This window comes from Mustela erminea, chromosome 1, assembly GCF_009829155.1.
Source record: "Mustela erminea isolate mMusErm1 chromosome 1, mMusErm1.Pri, whole genome shotgun sequence".
Lineage (NCBI taxonomy): Eukaryota > Metazoa > Chordata > Mammalia > Carnivora > Mustelidae > Mustela > Mustela erminea.
In genome coordinates, this window is record NC_045614.1 from 208238701 (window position 1) to 208255811 (window position 17111).

The 17111-nt window shown below is 47.9% G+C and overlaps 1 protein-coding gene across 4 annotated transcripts in view; it reads left to right on the plus strand.

Annotated features, from left to right (window-relative positions):
* EVA1C (eva-1 homolog C) overlaps window positions 1-8860 on the plus strand; it is a 70030-nt gene extending 61170 nt beyond the window's left edge. For 3 of the 4 annotated variants that reach the window (XM_032353776.1, XM_032353770.1, XM_032353787.1), the window contains 3 exons: window positions 2146-2226; window positions 3597-3686; window positions 8288-8860. In XM_032353776.1, coding sequence (XP_032209667.1) covers window positions 2146-2226; window positions 3597-3686; window positions 8288-8664 — 548 coding nt within the window. In that variant the 3' untranslated portion in view covers window positions 8665-8860. The remainder of the gene's footprint in view (window positions 1-2145; window positions 2227-3596; window positions 3687-8287) is intronic. The other variant, XM_032353780.1, reaches the window with a different exon arrangement.
* Window positions 8861-17111: the final 8251 nt, after the last annotated feature.

Sequence of the window (17111 nt, forward strand, 5' to 3'; positions counted from 1 at the left end):
TTCATGTAGGAAATGGGCAAGTTTCCTGATGTGAGCCTGTACCACACACGGCAGTTTAATGTCTTATAAGGGCCTGGTGGTTCCGCAAAGCTCGTCTAGACTGTCCTTCCTGTCTGAGCTCTTACTCCTTCCCGAACCGTAAAACCTCTTGCATTTGCAGTGAGCCCCCTGGCTAAGGCTGTGTCTTGACAACAAGCCAAGAGACAGATGTCCAAGACATGCCACTCCTGGTAGGGAGGACTTACTCCTGCCAAGGAATCAGGGGCAAAATTCTCAGGGTGCAGCATGACCAAGAGGTTGTTTCATCAGAAAGCATTTTGTTGCAACACGTTTCAGCAATCTGGGGCACTCCTCCGCTCCCAGAATCAGCGGCGTGCCCTCCATCAGCCGAGGGGCCCTCCTCAGGGTGCTTGGACAGCCTGCACTGCCTCCTGTCATCATCACCTTACAGCCCTGGATGTGACTCTCACTGCCAATGGGCACCAAGGCGCCAGGGTGTCCTGCGCACAGAAAAAAAGCACAATTGAGGAATGCTCTCTGGTTGTCGGTCCTGGGACATCCCTAAAAGAATTTAGTTAAACACTTTGAGAAAGAAAATGAGCTGTTCTTGCTGTGGAAGATGTCTTACCAGCTCTTTAAAAAAAAATAAATAAATCAGTGCAGTTGAACTTGCACAGTTTATGTTGGCTCCCTTCTATTTCCTGTTGCCACTTCTCCCAGATACCAGCTGAGCCAAAGAACAAACAAAAATAAGCAATATTCTGCAGCAAAAATATTTGGTTTCCTCTCCCTTCTCCTGGCCGGCTGCGGCGCCCTTGGCCTTCGGAATCCTTGCTTGGCCCTCTGCGCGCTACCATCCTGTCCGCTCTCCCTGGGGCGTCTTGAGATGGGATGGTTTATTCTGAGAGTTAGTTCTGCAGAATCTCTGACCACCTTCCAACACAGTCTGTTATACTGCTCTCCTCTCGTGTTCCTCCTTCCCTTAAAATACTTAGAGCCGCATTCTTTTGTTCTTGCGTGCAGTCTTAGAATTCCCTTCAGGCTCATTAAGGAGGCAAGGACTCAGAGCGGTAGGTGAAAAGCAGAGTTGGAACCAGGGAAAGAGGTCTGTGGTGGATTCTGAGTCAATTGCAGACATTCTGCTTCACTACATGGAAGGGAAGTTCATGTTCAGAGCTGCAGTGTTGTTTTTAATTTTTTTTTTTTTTTAGAGAGAGAGAGAGAGAGAGAGAGAAAGAGATCATGAGTGAGGGGGAAGACCAGAGGGGGAATGAATCCCAAGCTCCGACCCCGATGGGGGCTCGATCTCGTGACCCTGAGATAACCTGAGCCCATACCAAGAGTCAGGACTCCACCAACTGTGTCACCCCGGTGTCCCCAAAATTATCAGTGTTATTGAGCTGTGATTTCCATGCTCTAAGAATCACCCCCCCCTTTTTTTTTTTTAATATCAAGCTTCCCACTCAGCAGGGAGCCCGACATGGGACTTGATCCCAGGACTGGGATCAAGACCTGAGCCGAAGGCAGATGCTTAAGCATCTGAGCCACCCAGGCGCCCCTAAGATTCACCCATTTTAAGCAAAAACGATTCAAGGAGTTCTAGTAAATTTACACAGCTAGCCGCATGACAATCACCGTGCTCCAATTTTAAAACGTGTCCATGATCCCCAAAGTTCCCTGACACCTGTTTGCAGTCAGTTCCCATGTCCACCCCTGATCCTTGGTAAGGTAACGTAATAGAACTTACTTTCTATCTCTGTGCATTCACCTGTTCTGGATATTTCCTATTAATGGGATCATACCATGTGTCGTCTATTGTGTCTGGCTCCTTTGGCTGGTCATCAGGTTTTTGAGGCCCACCCAGGTTGTAGCAGATGTTAGGACTTTGGTTTTTGTTATGGCTAACTATTCTGTTGGGTATATACACCATAGCTTGTTTACTTGTTCTCCAAAATTTACCTTTCTGGGACATTTGATGGTCACATTGGTACCATTGGTATAGGTATGTGAGTGTCTCCGCAAGTAGACTGAGTAATTTATGTATTGATTTAAAAATGGATTTTTTTTGGTAACTTATCCACATGGCAGTTAAAAAATTATATTAAGTGTACAAAGTTTTTAAAATATTTATTTTCTGGCTTTTAGTTCCCAAGAACATACTCTCAGCGATTGATCCAGCCGTCGCTAACGTAAAACCTTCTTTGAAGCAGAAAGATGGTGAACATGGTAATTTTTATGGCTTACTACCAGCATTTCTCTTTAAGTAAAGGTAAACAGCCCCATGTGACCATAGTCGGTTGCACACTGGTTGGAATGAAAGGGTATGTCAGGAGGTGAGCTGGAGTTCCCAGCTCTGACAATGGCAATGTTGTCTCAGTGGATTGCAAATGGTGGCCAATATCTTGTTTTCTTTTACAAATTATAAGTGGATTAAATCTTCCTTCTATCCCCCTCTTATTTCGCAAGTGAAATATCACTTGAAAAAAAGAGATCGGCTCAGAAACAAATTTGGGGTTCCTGGATTCTATGATGAGCTTGTTGGAAAGATGACCCGAACCAGGAACCAAGCTGGACCTGAGGGTTTCCAGCACATGCCCCCTCTGCCCTTGGGTTTTCACTGGGCTGTTGTGAGCAGGAGGGGGTGAACACTTTCGTTTTCTTATCAAGTCTAAAATGGAATCAGATTCTTGGGGCTTCTGATGGAAACTGCAAAGTTTCTGCAGAACATCTAAGATATTATACTTGGTGTGTTCAAAGTTTGTTTTGCATTACTTTTATTACATTTGTGAGGTCTTTTGCTTAAGTATAAAAGTAAAGTATGCCTGACGTGGAAAACAGGAAAGTAGCAAGAAAAAGAACTTGCCCCTAGACTCAAAGCTTAAACATAAGTATTGTTAATGTTCTGTTCTTCTAGTTCCCCCATACCTGCTCTCTCTCTCTGCCAGGCTTTGCATCTCCCAACCCCACTGCTCTTTCTAACAGGGCTCCCCCGGACCCCATTGTGTCCTGGTCCCCCAGCAGTGGAGACCCCCCAGCAGTTTGACCCGAGAGCTCTGTGCCACCCTTCCTCCGACCTGTCTGACATCCCATAGGGTCCCCAAAGCTCTGAGGCTGCACATCACGAGCTCCCTAAGCTGTATCACAACAATGTAACCAGGCATCTGAAACCAGACCTGCCCTGCATTTTGCTGACATTTCCAAAAAAGTAGCCCCACACAATCTCCCTCCCTAACCTCCCTCCCTTCTTATCTATGGTCAACAGTGCAGACAGCAGCTCTGTGATTAGATAAGCCATTATTAAGCCTCCCAGAGGAAGGATGAATGGGAAAATCCATTGTCCCCTTCTGGACTGGAGTGGATGAGTGGCTCCTGAAGTTTGAACCAGCACATTTTAGAATTTCTAAATGCCTCTTATCACTTAATATTTTCAGACTATTTAGTAAATGCTCCTCCTGGCTTGGTCTTCTATAATTTAGTCAGAGGCCCACTTATTTGATTTCTATGACTTTTTATTTATTATAGCAGTCCTGGGTTGGGAGCAGAAGGCGTACTGTGAACAGCTATGATTAATCGGTTTTGAATTTTTTATGAAACAGGTATAAACTTTGACCCAAGCAAACCGAGGGTTCTGAGGAAAGACGGCATTATTGTTAGCAACTCTCTGGCAGCCTTTGCTTACATTAGAGGTAGGTCAATGAATCGAAGCTTCCTAGAATGCTAACGGCTTTACGGAAGTCTCACTAACAGATGCAACATTTAATTACAACACTCAGCTTGAAGAAAAATGACTTTAAGTTTGGCTCAGCACCTGCAATCTTGCTATGATTTGGATACACAGAGGCCTGGCCTCAGGTGCAGGGCCATCCGGGCTACCCACAAGAGGACCATGTGGGGAGGAGGTGAACAGATAAAGTCACGCTGTTCAGGAGTTGGGCTCTGTGAGTATCTACCATTTTTGAAAAGCAGGAACCTGAGGAATGCGCGTTCCCCAGCTCTAAAATCTGGGAAGGGCAGAGGATTAGTGAATCCCACTCCTGGCTGGAAAAAAATGGAGTTAAAGGATCACCTAGCAAAGAAAACAGGTCAAGCCCTGTGAAGGCAGAGTCCCTTCCTGAGTCACCCCATGTTACTTCTCACAGTTGCCAAGTTCTCTCTGATAATCTTCCCCTCGAGGATCAGTGGGACTCGGCAGCCCTCCCTACCTGGCAGAGCAGAAACTCTCATCAGGGAGGGGATGGTGCCTGTCGTCTCTCATCACCCCCGTCTGCTCACCTTATGTTGACCGTATTTTGAAATATAGACTCTGCAAGTATCAGCAGTGCCCCCTGACTGTTCAGGAAGCCCCAGATCTCTGAGGCCTTTGGTAAAATTCGTATTAATATACAGCATTACAGCGTTACTCTTCAAGGCCTGCCAGGGCTGGGCTCTTTCAAGTAAGCCTTCCTCAGACGAAAATAAAGCTGGAAGGAAACAACCCAACACAGGAGATACAGAGAACAGTCTTGGGATCCTGCACGGGTCCCTCGTGTTCCATCGTCTTCCTGCATCCATCGTCCTCCTGAATGTTTGTTGTGTGCTTGTTAGTTTCCTCTAAGAATCTTCTGTCTCCAAACCACCCTCCCACTTCCACGTCCGGCTCTTCCTAATAACATGTATGAGGTCTTTCCCTCCCTTACGTATAGAAGTAGAATGTGCTTGAAGTGGAAAACAGAGGAAAGAACCAAGAAATAGGACTCGCCCGTAGTCTCAAAGCTTAAACATAACTATTGTTAATATTCTGTTCTTCTGGTTCCCCCATACCTGCTCTCTCTCTGCCAGGCTCTGCACCTCCCAAGACCACTGCTCTTTCTAACAGGGCTCCGCCCAGCTCCCAAGCATATCCTGGTCCCCCAGCAGTGGAGGCCCGAGAGCTCTTGTGCCACAGTTATCAGAGTTAAGAGATGTAAGCATTTCTATTGTCGAAAATATCCCCATATTTTCAAAGTCCCTGGAGAGCCCCCGGGAGGAAAGGCATCATGAAAATCCTTCAGGGAAATAATGATTAACTGGAGGCAATGATGACTTTGCTCGCTGGTCCGTGGCCATGATGGGCCTCATCACTTCCTCTCGACAACTGGGTTGGTCAGCTCCGGCCATCATGACAAGACACTAGGCTGGCATCTGGTAGCTTCAACAGCCGAAATTCATTTTCTCACAGTTCTGGAGGCTGGAAGTCCAAGGTCAAGGTACTAGCAGAGTCTGTTTCTAGTGAGAGTTCTCTTCTCGGCTTGGAGACAGTTGCCTTCTCAAATGAGAGGGAGAAAGAAAGAGAGAGAGAGATTGATGGAGGAAGGGAGAGAGAGAGGAAGAGAGAAGGAGGAAGGAGGGGAGGGAGGAAAGGAGAGTAAGAGGGAGAGAGAAAAAGAATGTTCTCTGGCATCCCTTCTTATAAAGACATGGATCCTGTTGGATCAAGACCCCACCCTTAATGACCTCATTCAACCTTAATTACTTCCTTCTAAGTCCTATCACCACATATTTTGGGGTAAGCCTCCAACACATGAGTCTGGGGGTGGGGGGGACACAATTTAGTCCATAGCAAAGACCCTGAACGAGAGGACTCTGATCCCCCATCCTGCACACAAGGAAGCGAAGGTTCAGAGGAACTGAGCCATTTGCCTGAGGCCACAGCATGGATATCAGCTGAGTCATGATCAGATTGAACAGATACAAGACCTCTGCTCTGGTTTCTCTGCGCAGGAAGGATGCCTTCAGGATGGTGAAGGACGGATGTTATCTGAATTACTCCCTTCCATCCTTGTCTACCATTTTGTACACTCATTACTCCCGGAAATCAAGGGATTTATTCATTAGCACCCGTCTCTCGGCTGAACCTTAAGCATCATAGGAGCAGGTGTTTTTTCTCTTGTTGTCATGCCCCAGGGCCCAGGAGAGGCTGGCGCAGGACACACGCTCAGTTAGTAACTGACAAATGAGCAGATGATGAATCTTCATGTGGTGTCACAAGCTGTCCGGCTCCTTATTACCACCTCATATTTGCTATTTCTAGGTCCTCAATTTTAAAGAAATGTAAGGATGTTGTGACCTTTATTTAGTTTTATTGAGGGTTGTTTAGGCACATCCATCCCCAAAAGGCACAGGGAGGAGGCCTGTTTGAAGGAGAAGTCACCAGTAGGAGCAGCTGGAGCTGCGAGTGAGGGGGGCAGCTTCTAGAAAATTCCACCCTATACTCTGTAGATTGGGTGACTCCAAAAGGACTTTCCCCCAGATCAAGCTGCAAGTGGCTTTGACACATTGGCACAGTCCTATACACACAGGGCACAAGTCAGCTGGAAACCAAAACCCAGGGTCTTGTCCTGGGATGTTGGAGCACGGTATTGGTGGAACGGACGTGAGAATGTCCAGGGGTCCCTGATGAATGGTTTCTTTTTTGGCCATTTAACCGATCTATGAACCCTTCCCCAACAGTGAGGTTGGGACATAGTTTTAGGCATGTTTGGACTTTACTCTTCTCCTAACGGTATACACCTTGATCATTCTAGAATCTAGATCATGGGTTTGAAGAAGCCCATAGAAAAATTCTGAAATTAGAGAAACAGAAAGGGTGTGTGTATGTGTGTGTGTGTGTGTGTTGGAGGTTTTAAGAAAGCAGTTTATTAGCTGGCTTAGCCATTGGGCCCCAGTAGACTGTGCCCAAGGAGCCTCATCTAGACAACCTTGCTCAGAAGCTGACTCTCGCTTCACCTAACTAGCATTTCACCGATATCTGCTTGTGTGTGCCCCACATCTGCTGGCAGGCATGCTTTTGGTGCCCAAATATTTACATCGCTTGCCTCTACTTCTGTCTTCAGCCCTCTGGAAGAGCTTGCTGTGGTCTGTCCGGGGCTAGGGTATCTGGGGTAATTGGGGTAGCTGGGGTCACACGTCAGGAAGCAGAGCTTCTCCTGAGATGTGGAGGCATCATTGTTCTCTACGGAAGGAATCCTAGGCGACCAGACGAACCCACACTGAAATAGAAGGATACTAACACGTTCCAAAGTCAGAGTTACACGATCCCCTGTCAGGGAACATGACTGGAAATCAGCACCGCCTTGTCACATAGGTGTGGATTCTGCTGTGTTCCCACGGTCTCTAATCTTTGGTTCTCTCAGAAAGTTATTATTGCATCCGTAAGTGCTGTCGGACCAGAGTCCGGTCTCCTTTGTGCTTTCACCCAACAGCAGCAGGGCCCCAGGTGGTGGAACCCTGGCCCTGGCCTCTCGGTGTCTTATTTGGACCCGGTAAGCTGGAACTGGAGCTTGTGCTGGCTCTAGACCAGAGATCTGAGGGTCAGAGGGCCTTAAAGGCTTTAGGCCATTGCGGAGAGACTCTTGCAGGCTTTTGTGCTAAAAGGCAGAGTAGAATAGTTGCCACACACACTGTACGACCCACAGAGCCTAAGGTACTCTGTACCTGATCCTTTCCAGAGAAAGTCTGCCAGCTCCTGTTTTATATTTTGAGGGAGTTTGCTGGATTATTATTTCCCAAAGAGGGAATGCTTAACCCCTCAAGGGTACATAACTAAAAAACGGGGAAAGTGATAGTCCTTTCTACGTAGGGTTAATGTAAGGATTAAACCAATTAAAGATTTAGACAAGAATATGTAGTACAAATTAGCATTGTTTGTATTTATATTATTATTATCCTACAATCATTTGGATATTGGAAAATGTACCAGAACTTTTATTCATATTTAGTTTTTAATCTAAAGAAATTAAGTTTTGTTAACATCTACTGTTATTAGTACTTACATTCGTATGTATATATATATATATTTTATATATGTTAATGTTTCATAATTTACTCCCAATAGTAAACAGCTTTATTGAGCATTTACTATGTGTCAGCGAAAGTTCCAAGAGCGTTACTGGAATTAACTATATAGCAGGAAGGTGTTATCAGCCCCATTTTACAGGGGGGAAACTGGAGCACAGAGGGGTTATGTAACTTGCCAAAAATCACACAGCTAATGAGTAGCAGATCAGAGTTTGCACTCAGCTTCTGAGTCCCCCTGCTATGTGTCCTCTCATGTGCATACCTATATTAACTATATATGCTCAAAAACTTTTTTTTTTCCTTAACCAAGGAGAGCACAGGATCAGTTAGGTGAGGATGGTCTCCAAGATCCTGCCTGGCACTGGCATTCTGCTTTAGCTGCCAGTTTGGGCAGACATCTGCTTCTGTGGGACTTTGGATTGGTGAAGACTGACAGCTCTTCCTGGGTCCTGACTTGTCCTTTCCCCCACAGCCCACCCAGAGAGAGCCGCGCTGCTGTTCGTGTCCAGCATCTGCATTGGTCTGGCACTCACATTGTGCGCCTTGGTCGTCAAAGTGTCCTGCACCAAGGACTTCAGGGAGCTGCAGCTGGCGAGGGAACATCTGGTGCCAGAGAGTGACAAGGCTGAGGAAGACAGTGAGGATGAGGACGGGGAGGAGGACTCCTCTGACTCTGATTTTCCAGGAGAACGGTCTGGGTTCTGTAGGACTTCGTATCCTGTCTACAGTTCCATAGAGGCTGCAGAGCTGGCAGAAAGGATTGAGCGCAGGGAACAAATCATCCAGGAAATATGGATGAACAGTGGTTTGGACACTTCACTCCCAAGAAACATGGGCCAGTTCTACTGAGAAAGAGACATGTCTTCATGTGACCACACTTTCTGAAGAGGGAAGGATCCAAAATGCCCCTCCAGTTCTGTTTCACTTGTACCTTCTATGAAGGAGTATTTGTCATGTCATCCAATACTGGTGAAGCCAGAAGCCATTAAAGGGACATTTCAAACAGTTTACAGCACATTTCAAAATAAAATAGGAGGGAAGTCTCTGTTTTCTGTATTTATTTACATTCATCTTTATGCATTAACATACAGAACACATCTACTGAGTGCTTAAAATGCCACAGGCTGCTCTAGCTGCTTTTTCTTGTATTAAGTCATTTAATCCCCACAACAGCTTCATGAGATAGCGCTGTCATCCCCATTTTACAGATGAGTAAAAAGGAGGTCCCCTACACCCATAAAAAAAAGTGGACTGACATACAGGACAGCAGGCCTGAGTCTGGTGATGGATTTTAACCACTCACATTATTTGTTTAGAACAGGGGTCAGCAAAGTTTTTCTTTAGGGGCAAGATAATATTTTAGGCATTGTGGTTCATGCCATGACTGCTCGACTCTGCCACTGCAGCTCACAGGTCGCCATCCACAGCTAATCCATCGTGAACGAACGGAGCTGTGTTTCAATAAAGCTTTATTGATAGACACTCGAATTTTGAATTTGAATTTCATTTTCATGTGTCGCATATTATTCTTTGTTTTTTATCCATCACTTTAAAATATAAAAACCTTTCTTGGCTCACAAAAATGGGGAGCAGGCATTTGCCTGATTTTGTAAATAATGTGTGGTCCACAAGGCCTAAAATACTCTCTTGCCCTTTAGAGAAAAAGTTTGCCAACTCCTGATTTAGAATTTAAAGCTGCAGAGCTTCTAGTGGTAAAAGTGATCAACCAGATCACCCAGCAATCCTTTGATCCAATGGAGTTATTTTCCTTTCAAACCACATCAGGGGAGAAGGGGGAAAAAAGGTAAGGAAACCGATTCCTAATGGGAAGACTGGTGAGGGGGTCCTTTGGACAGCTCCTCCTGGTGGACAGGAGGCTTATAGCTGTGGAGTGGAATAAGATTTTTTCTTCTTTGTCCCAGTCAGACTCAGAGCATAAAAATGATGGTGTTATATCCATCTCAGATGTCCGCTGTGAATGAACTCTTTGCCTTCTCTTATTTCTCCCGAAGGCCCCAGCTCTAAGCACCATCCCATTAGGCATTAGGGTTTGACATATGTTAAGCATATAGCAGAGTTGAAATTCCCATGAAGTAAAACTAACCACCTCGAAGTGTACCGCCCAATGACATACAGCATATTCACCATGCTGTGCAACCACAGATTCTAGTTCCAAACCGTTTCAGCTCCTGAAAGTAAAAGCCCCTACCCTAAGGTGTCACTCCTCATCCTTCCCTCCCTCCAGCACCCCCACCCCCAGCAATCTGCCTTTTGTCTGGCTTTACTTATTCTGAAAAGTTCGTATAAATGGAATCACAGACTATGTAGCCTTTAGTGGCTGGCTTCTTTCGCTTAGCATCATGTCTTCAAGATTGGTGCATGTTGTAGTGTTTGTCAGCACTCCATGCCTTCTCATGGCGGAGTAATACTCCATTGTATGAAGAGACTGCCTTCTGTCCATTCATGCATCTGGGTTGTGTCCACTCTTGGCTGCCGTGGCTATGCGGCTATAAACATCCCTGTGCCGTATTTTATTTTATTTAAAGATTTTATTTGTTTGTTTGACAGACAGAGATCACAAGCAGGCAGAGAGGCAGGCGGGATGGTGGGGGAGCAGGGTGCCCACCGAGCACAGAGTCCGATGCGGGGCTCGATCCCAGGACCCTGAGATCATGACCTGAGCCTAAGGCAGAGGCTTTAACTCACTGAGCCACCCGGGTGCCCCTGGGTGCCGTATTTTAACAACAGTGAGTCTGCACACAAATTGAGTGCCACAGACTTGTCAAGAAATCCCATAGTTTCTACCCAACAGAGGGAAGGGAGGGGGAGGTGAGTCAGAGTGACATCCCCTCTCTTACCCTCTACTTCTGCTAATTTCAAAATGAACCTCCCTGGGGTGTCTGGGTGGCTCAGTGGGTTAAGCCTCTGCCTTCGGCTCAGGTCATGATCCCATGGTTCCGGGATCGAGCCCAGCATCGGGCTCTCTGCTCAGCAAGAAGCCTGCTTTCTTATCTCTTTCTCTGCCTGCCTCTCTGCCTATTTGTGATCTCTGACAAATAAATAAATAAATAAAATCTTAAAAAAAAAAAAAAAAAGAACCTCCCTTACACTGACCCCCAAGAAGTGGGAGACTAGGTATTTTGGTCAAGAGAGGTATCTGTGTACAGGTTGTGATGGTTTGGGCAGAGGCTAAAACTCCTTGGGATTTCCAGGTAACTGAGTCTTCTGTAATATAGCGTCCTGGGAGAGGTCCACAGGGCTGGGAGTGACATGTCTTAAATCTGTCATTAGAGAGAAATCTCTTCTAGGTCATGGCGGGGAATGAAATGAACACACGGCCTCATTGTCTAACTTTTTCACGAGAATTTTGTTCTGATCAGAGAGAACCCTTGTCCTTTCAGTTCGCTGAGCCCAGCAAGGAACACTTTGGTATTGTCCCAGCTCTTGGAGCAGCCTGTCCCCATTGTCTCTGTATCTAGCTTTCAAGCAGCCCATCTTCTCTGGCTCCCTGAACGTAAACACTGTCCCTCTGATGATGGTCTTCTTGGGACTGTAGAGAGATGGCCACTGATGGTTTTCACTTTGCAGTTGGCGAAAGAGTTTTGCCCACGTGGACCTCAGTCGTAAAGCTTGTGTTGAATGTCACAATGGGTTTTCCATTATCTGAGTCTTCCCCAACTCCCAGTCCTCACACATGTGCACACTCCTCCCAGGACCCCTGAGGAGGTATTGGAGGGCAGGCCCACAAAGGCGAGGGCCAATCTTTGGCCTGTGCAAATGTGGTGAGCTGTTTATTTGAATTTTCTGAGCCTCACAGAAGAATGCCATGTTCTTCTCATGGACAGAGCCTGAAGGATCCTGCTGAGAAAGTGTTTGGATGGGCACTGAGCCCAGGAGGAAGAGGACCAGACCAGATTTGGATGAAGGGTTGCTGATGAAGCATGGTGGTGGAGAAAGCTCCGGATTGGAAGTCACCCAGCGAGTGTGGGACACACACGGCTGCCCCTCTTCGGCTTTGTGCATCTCTGGGCAACAGACATCCCTCTGTTTCCAAGCTGTGGGGTCCCAGAAGTCCCATGACAAGAAGCCAGCCCTCTGTGGGAGGTTTGCCCATGTCACTACCTCGGTTACTTGCTGCAAACACTGACTCTCCAGACATGAGCTGCCTGCTAGAAAATTCGGCCCTCCTGGATTCAGGGAGCTTCTTAGCAGGACCGCTGGTACGTTGTAGGTGCCAAGCATTTGGGGCCACTTTGGGGAGAAGCAGCACACACCCTGGCCCCAAGCAAGCACAGGGAAGCCCCGAAATCTGTCCCACAGCTGAGCCCACAAATGTGCAGTGCACAATGCTGTGCCTGCCCAGATCCCTGCACCAGGCAGCCCACAGTCGCCCTTTTCGGCAGAGAACTGGGCCCTCATCATTTTTGTCTTAGTCTACTCAGGCTGCTATAACAAAATGCCAGAGGTGGGCAGCATAGAAACAACGAAATTTCTTTCTCACAGTACTGGAGGCTGGAGCTCCACGCTCTGGGAGCCAGCATGGTCGGGTGGGGCCCCCTTCCTGGCTCAGGGCCAGCACCTTCTCACACGGGGGAAGGTCCAGGGGAACTCTCTGGAGCCCCTTTCATAAGGGCACAAATCCCATTTTCGAGAGCTCTATCCTCATGGCCTAATCACCACCCAAAGGCCTCCCCTCCTAATTCCACCATATCTGGGGGTTAGGATTTCTGCAAATGATTTATGGTTTTGGGGGAGACACATTCATTCTGGATGGAGTGATTTCTTACGAGAATTTCTCCTGAGAGCACGCTTTTAACAAATCACTCACACAAGAATCTCCATCTCGGGAAACTGACCCCACTTCCCAGGGGTGCGTGGGGTGCGTGGGGCTCCTGTCCGCCCACACCGTGGGCTCAGCGTCACCAGCAGTGTCAGCAGGAACCAGCCCCAAAGGGTCATCAGGAACCCTTCCCGCAATCAGGTGTTGCCAGGAAAAGAGCCAGCCTCATATCTGGTAAGTCTTGGAAGGGGACCCTCACGGGAGCTCCCTCTCACTCTGCCCCTGGCCTTCTGTGTGGGCCCCAGAGACCAGCTTAGGCTCCAGGTTACCTGGGGAACCAAAGCCTGAGGCTGAGTCCTCCCTGGCAGGCGGGGGAGTGGAGTGAGTGCTCTTGCCCACACTGCCCACTGGGGACCTCCTGGAAAGCTCAGCTGCCCTGAAGCTTTCCCCCTACTCCCTGCCCTCACCTGGACACCGAAACACAGAGGCCAACCATAGTGGGCATGACTCTGTCCCAGATTCAGGGGTTCCCTCCTGCCCTCTTGCCTCCCAGCTTCTACTTTGATTTGTAGTTTGATCTCAGGGTGCCTCAGTTTCTTCATCTATAAAATGGCCATAATAACAACACCTCCTTCCTAGTGGTATTGACGGCTTCACGTGCTTCACATCCAGTAAGAACAGTGAAGGTGAGTTTTTATCATTAATTACTCTTCCTCCTAAGTGGCAGCATCCAGTCCAGCCAAGGCCGTGTCACTTAGCACTTAGGGGATCTGAGAGAATTCAAGAGCAAAGTAAGACCAAGCTGCTGAGGGAGAGGACCAGGCAACCCCCTTCAACCCTGCTACCGAGAAGACTTTCTAGAGGAGGAACAACTATCTGCAGGACTCGGAGGAAAGTGTCCAGGCCAGAGCTTCCTTGGGTTCTCTGCCCAAGCCCACAGTGAAGGCTTCCATGCATGGACTTAAAAGGCCATGCCTGGTTTTGGCAGGGTAGTTATGAACCCGGAACTATAGTCATTGGGTTTTAAGAAGCCCATTGTAAGCCTGACCACCAGTGCAGAGTTGGCCAAACTCCATCCCAAGACTGGACGGTAGCCCAGGAGATTAAATCCTAAATAAATATTCCAACTAAATGCCTTGCCGACTGGAAGCCATACTGGTCTATAGTTGGAAATAAGGCAAGAAAGAGCCATGATAACATCAACCACACAAGGGAGAATTCAGGAAGCCTGCTAATAACCCGAGGTCACCACATCCTTTTTAGGAATTTCAAATCAGCAGGCACCTCCCGGGAAGGGGGGGGGGCATGTGCTTGCTCCCTGGGGAGTAAAGGAACTGGTGTCTAATCGCATCGCAGGTGTGGACCATCCAAGGCAATACTGTCCAGTATGGAGCCACTGGCCACACGTGGTTACGTAAGTTTAAATTTGAACCAGTTGATGAAATATAAAAGTCAGCTTTTCAGTTACACCAGTCATATTCTCAAGTGCTCAGGAGCCATGTGGCTCGTGGCTACTGTCTTGGACAGTGTGGACTGTTCTGTTGGGCGATGCTGAACTAGTAGGTCATTCAGAAACAGACACGAGCCCAACTCACAGCAATGAATGGAACATGTGTTTCCCTGAGCCTCACTGACCACGGGTGTCAGCAGATCAAAATCCCAAGCACAGACATGTGGGATCCGGGGACCACCTACCCCACCCCCGCTCACCTTCTGGAGATGACCCTTTAACATCCCTGGCCTGCAGGCCTGAAGCCTCTGTTGCCCTGGTGTGCCTTGATGCACAAGCCCACAGCTGGAGCTCCAGCCCAACCGTTGTGAGCTCCCACCACTGCAGAGCCACAGCCTCGGGCACGCTGGCCACCTCCCCTGCCCTGGCTACTTATCCTGGGACAGCTGCTGCCACCAGCACTTCCTTTGGGGACCATGGCTGCTACCAATTCCCCTTCCTCTGTCCCTTGGAAAGAATGGGGCTTGCCTAGCAGAGGGGCCACCCCCGCCCCCATCCAGCAACCTCTCAGCACCGCCTAGGAACAGTCCAGAGAAATGTCAGGCCAGGCTTTGAACCCTGTCCCCACTCTCCAGACATCCCTGCAGGGTCACCACGACTCCACAACCTTCCGTCCCTCCTCTTCCTCTTGCTTCAGTTTCTCACACCTCCACTGAACCCAGGAACAGAGCCGGCCCTTGCCTTTACGCTTCGGATGTCCTGGCTTCTCAAGACAGGGAGTAAGAATGACAGTAAGTGATCACAACAGGAGGGGTGGGAGCAAAGAGAGGATGGCGGAGGTGCTCAGGCTGGTCCTTAAAGAAGGAGCAGAACTTTGAAAGGTGAATCAAGGGGTGGGGAGGAGCCGAGATGAGCAGCAGTGATGGGCCAGGAGGTGGGGGCCAGAAGCGCATGTTTGGAAATGGAGAATAGCCAGAGCGGGGACGGGCCGTGGGAAAACAGGCGAAAGGTGCAGGACACCCGGGGCTGGGTCTGTGCTCCAGACCATGGGACTTGTTTGACACCTGGCGGTAAGGATGGCGTCACCTTCTCTGGGCAGCACCCTCCCCTTCCACCTCCCAGTGCAGAGAAGGGACTTGTCTCTTCAGCCCACCCACAGCCGGCGGGGCCTGGCCTCAGACCTTGGCCTTCTGACTCTTGGAACTGCAATTGCTCCTGATTTTACTGATCACTATTCAGTTACTTATAATATCGCGGAAAATACAAACGGCAGCTTAATTCTCTTGGAGAAATGAAAATCAACACGCTTAGAAAGCGAGCCTGGTGACGGACTCACGTGGGTGCTTTAAGATGTAATTAGTATCAAGCACCCGACAGCTTATTCTCACGGAGCCCCTTTTCGAAAGGTTTCCAAACTTTGCTTGAAGACTGCTCACAGCCTAATTGCATTTCAGCGCGGTCCAACAGAAAATCCAACTGCGAATTTATCTTGAGGTGACCAGGCCGCCTTCCTGCCTTTAAGCAAACTCTCTGGGATATCGTGAGCTCAGCCCACAGGACTCGGCAGAACAAAGAGAGGAAAGTTGGTCACTTCCTATTGGGGGTACATATGCATTCCCCGTACTTTCTCTGTTCCAACTCATGACTCCATGGATTGAGTCCTTTCAAGAAAAGAAAAATAGACCTTGTCATTTCCTATTGTTTCAAAGACAGAATCCAGCCTGGGAAAGATTAAGGCAAGAGGAAGGGGGACTCATGTCCAGATGACTAAACACCAATCTGACCTGGAAAATGCTCGATTAGTTTCTGAGGAAGGGAGGGAGCTGCAATTAGAGGCTTGTGTAAAATCGTGACGTGACTTCACTAAAAGAGAAAAAGGAAAGCGCTCCCGACTCGCTCACAATGAACTAGCAAGAGAATGTGTTACTAATCGATGAGGAATGTGCAGACCCAGTGAGTTGCCTCCCAGGTCTGAGCTCCCAAACTTCCTTCCTTAGAAACTGACCTCTGACTGGAAACCCTCCGGACCCTGGGAGCGTGAGGTGTGTGCCGTCAGCGGAGGGCGGGTTGCGGGAACAAGCCAGGCTTGTCTCCGTGGAGGTTCCTGTTACATCCATCTTGCCTACATCTCTGTGCACATGAGCAAAGCTTCTTTTCTTATTGAAGATGTCTTGGGAAGAATTCCAGCTGTTCTGGGGAAAAGAATAATAAGGATGCATTGTATTGGGTGTTCAAACGAAGTAGATAGATCTCTATGTAGTGACACAAAAAATACTTGAAGTCCTATTATTAAGTGAAAAGGGTAAATTGTGAACAACAAAATAAAAAACATACATCATGATTTTTACGTAAAAGACTCAAAATAAGACTGGTTTTTCTATGTATGTGTAGAAATCAGTAGGTCTGTCCCTAACATTTGCAGGGTCTGAGAGAAGAAATCACATACCATAAAGCCAAATATTAAAATCAAGACAAAGAAGAAAACTTACATAAAATATGTAACTTCTTGGGGCACCTGGGTGGCTCAGTGCGTTAAGCCTCTGCCTTCAGCTCTGGTCATGATGTCAGGATCCTGGGATTGAGCCCTGCATCGGGCTCTCTGCTCAGTGGGGAGCCTGCTTCCTCTCTCTCTTTCTCTCTGCCTACTTGTGATCTGTCTCTGTCAAATAAATAAATAAAATCTTTTTTTAAAAATATGCAACTTTTTCTACTTTAACAAATATACCTTTATAAGAATCTTGAAGACCAGATTCGAACTTAAAGTACTCAAACTCTTCAATGTTTGGTGTAGACAGGTGGCCACACAGCATCGGGCAGGGGGAGGTAAAGGGAAGCTCAGCCTTTGGCCCCTGGCCCAGCTTTCTCTTCACACCCCACCCCTGTTCCTCTCTGCGAAGGGCCTCACATGTGCATCCACCCATCCCCCCAAATAGCCACCACCACTTGACATGGCATGGGACCAGTGACATGCACACCAGCATCAAGGACAGACTCTGAGAGATAGCTTTGTGGGCCCTGGAAGCAATGTTTTGCCCTGGACAGATGGATAATTGCCTTTCCTGTCCA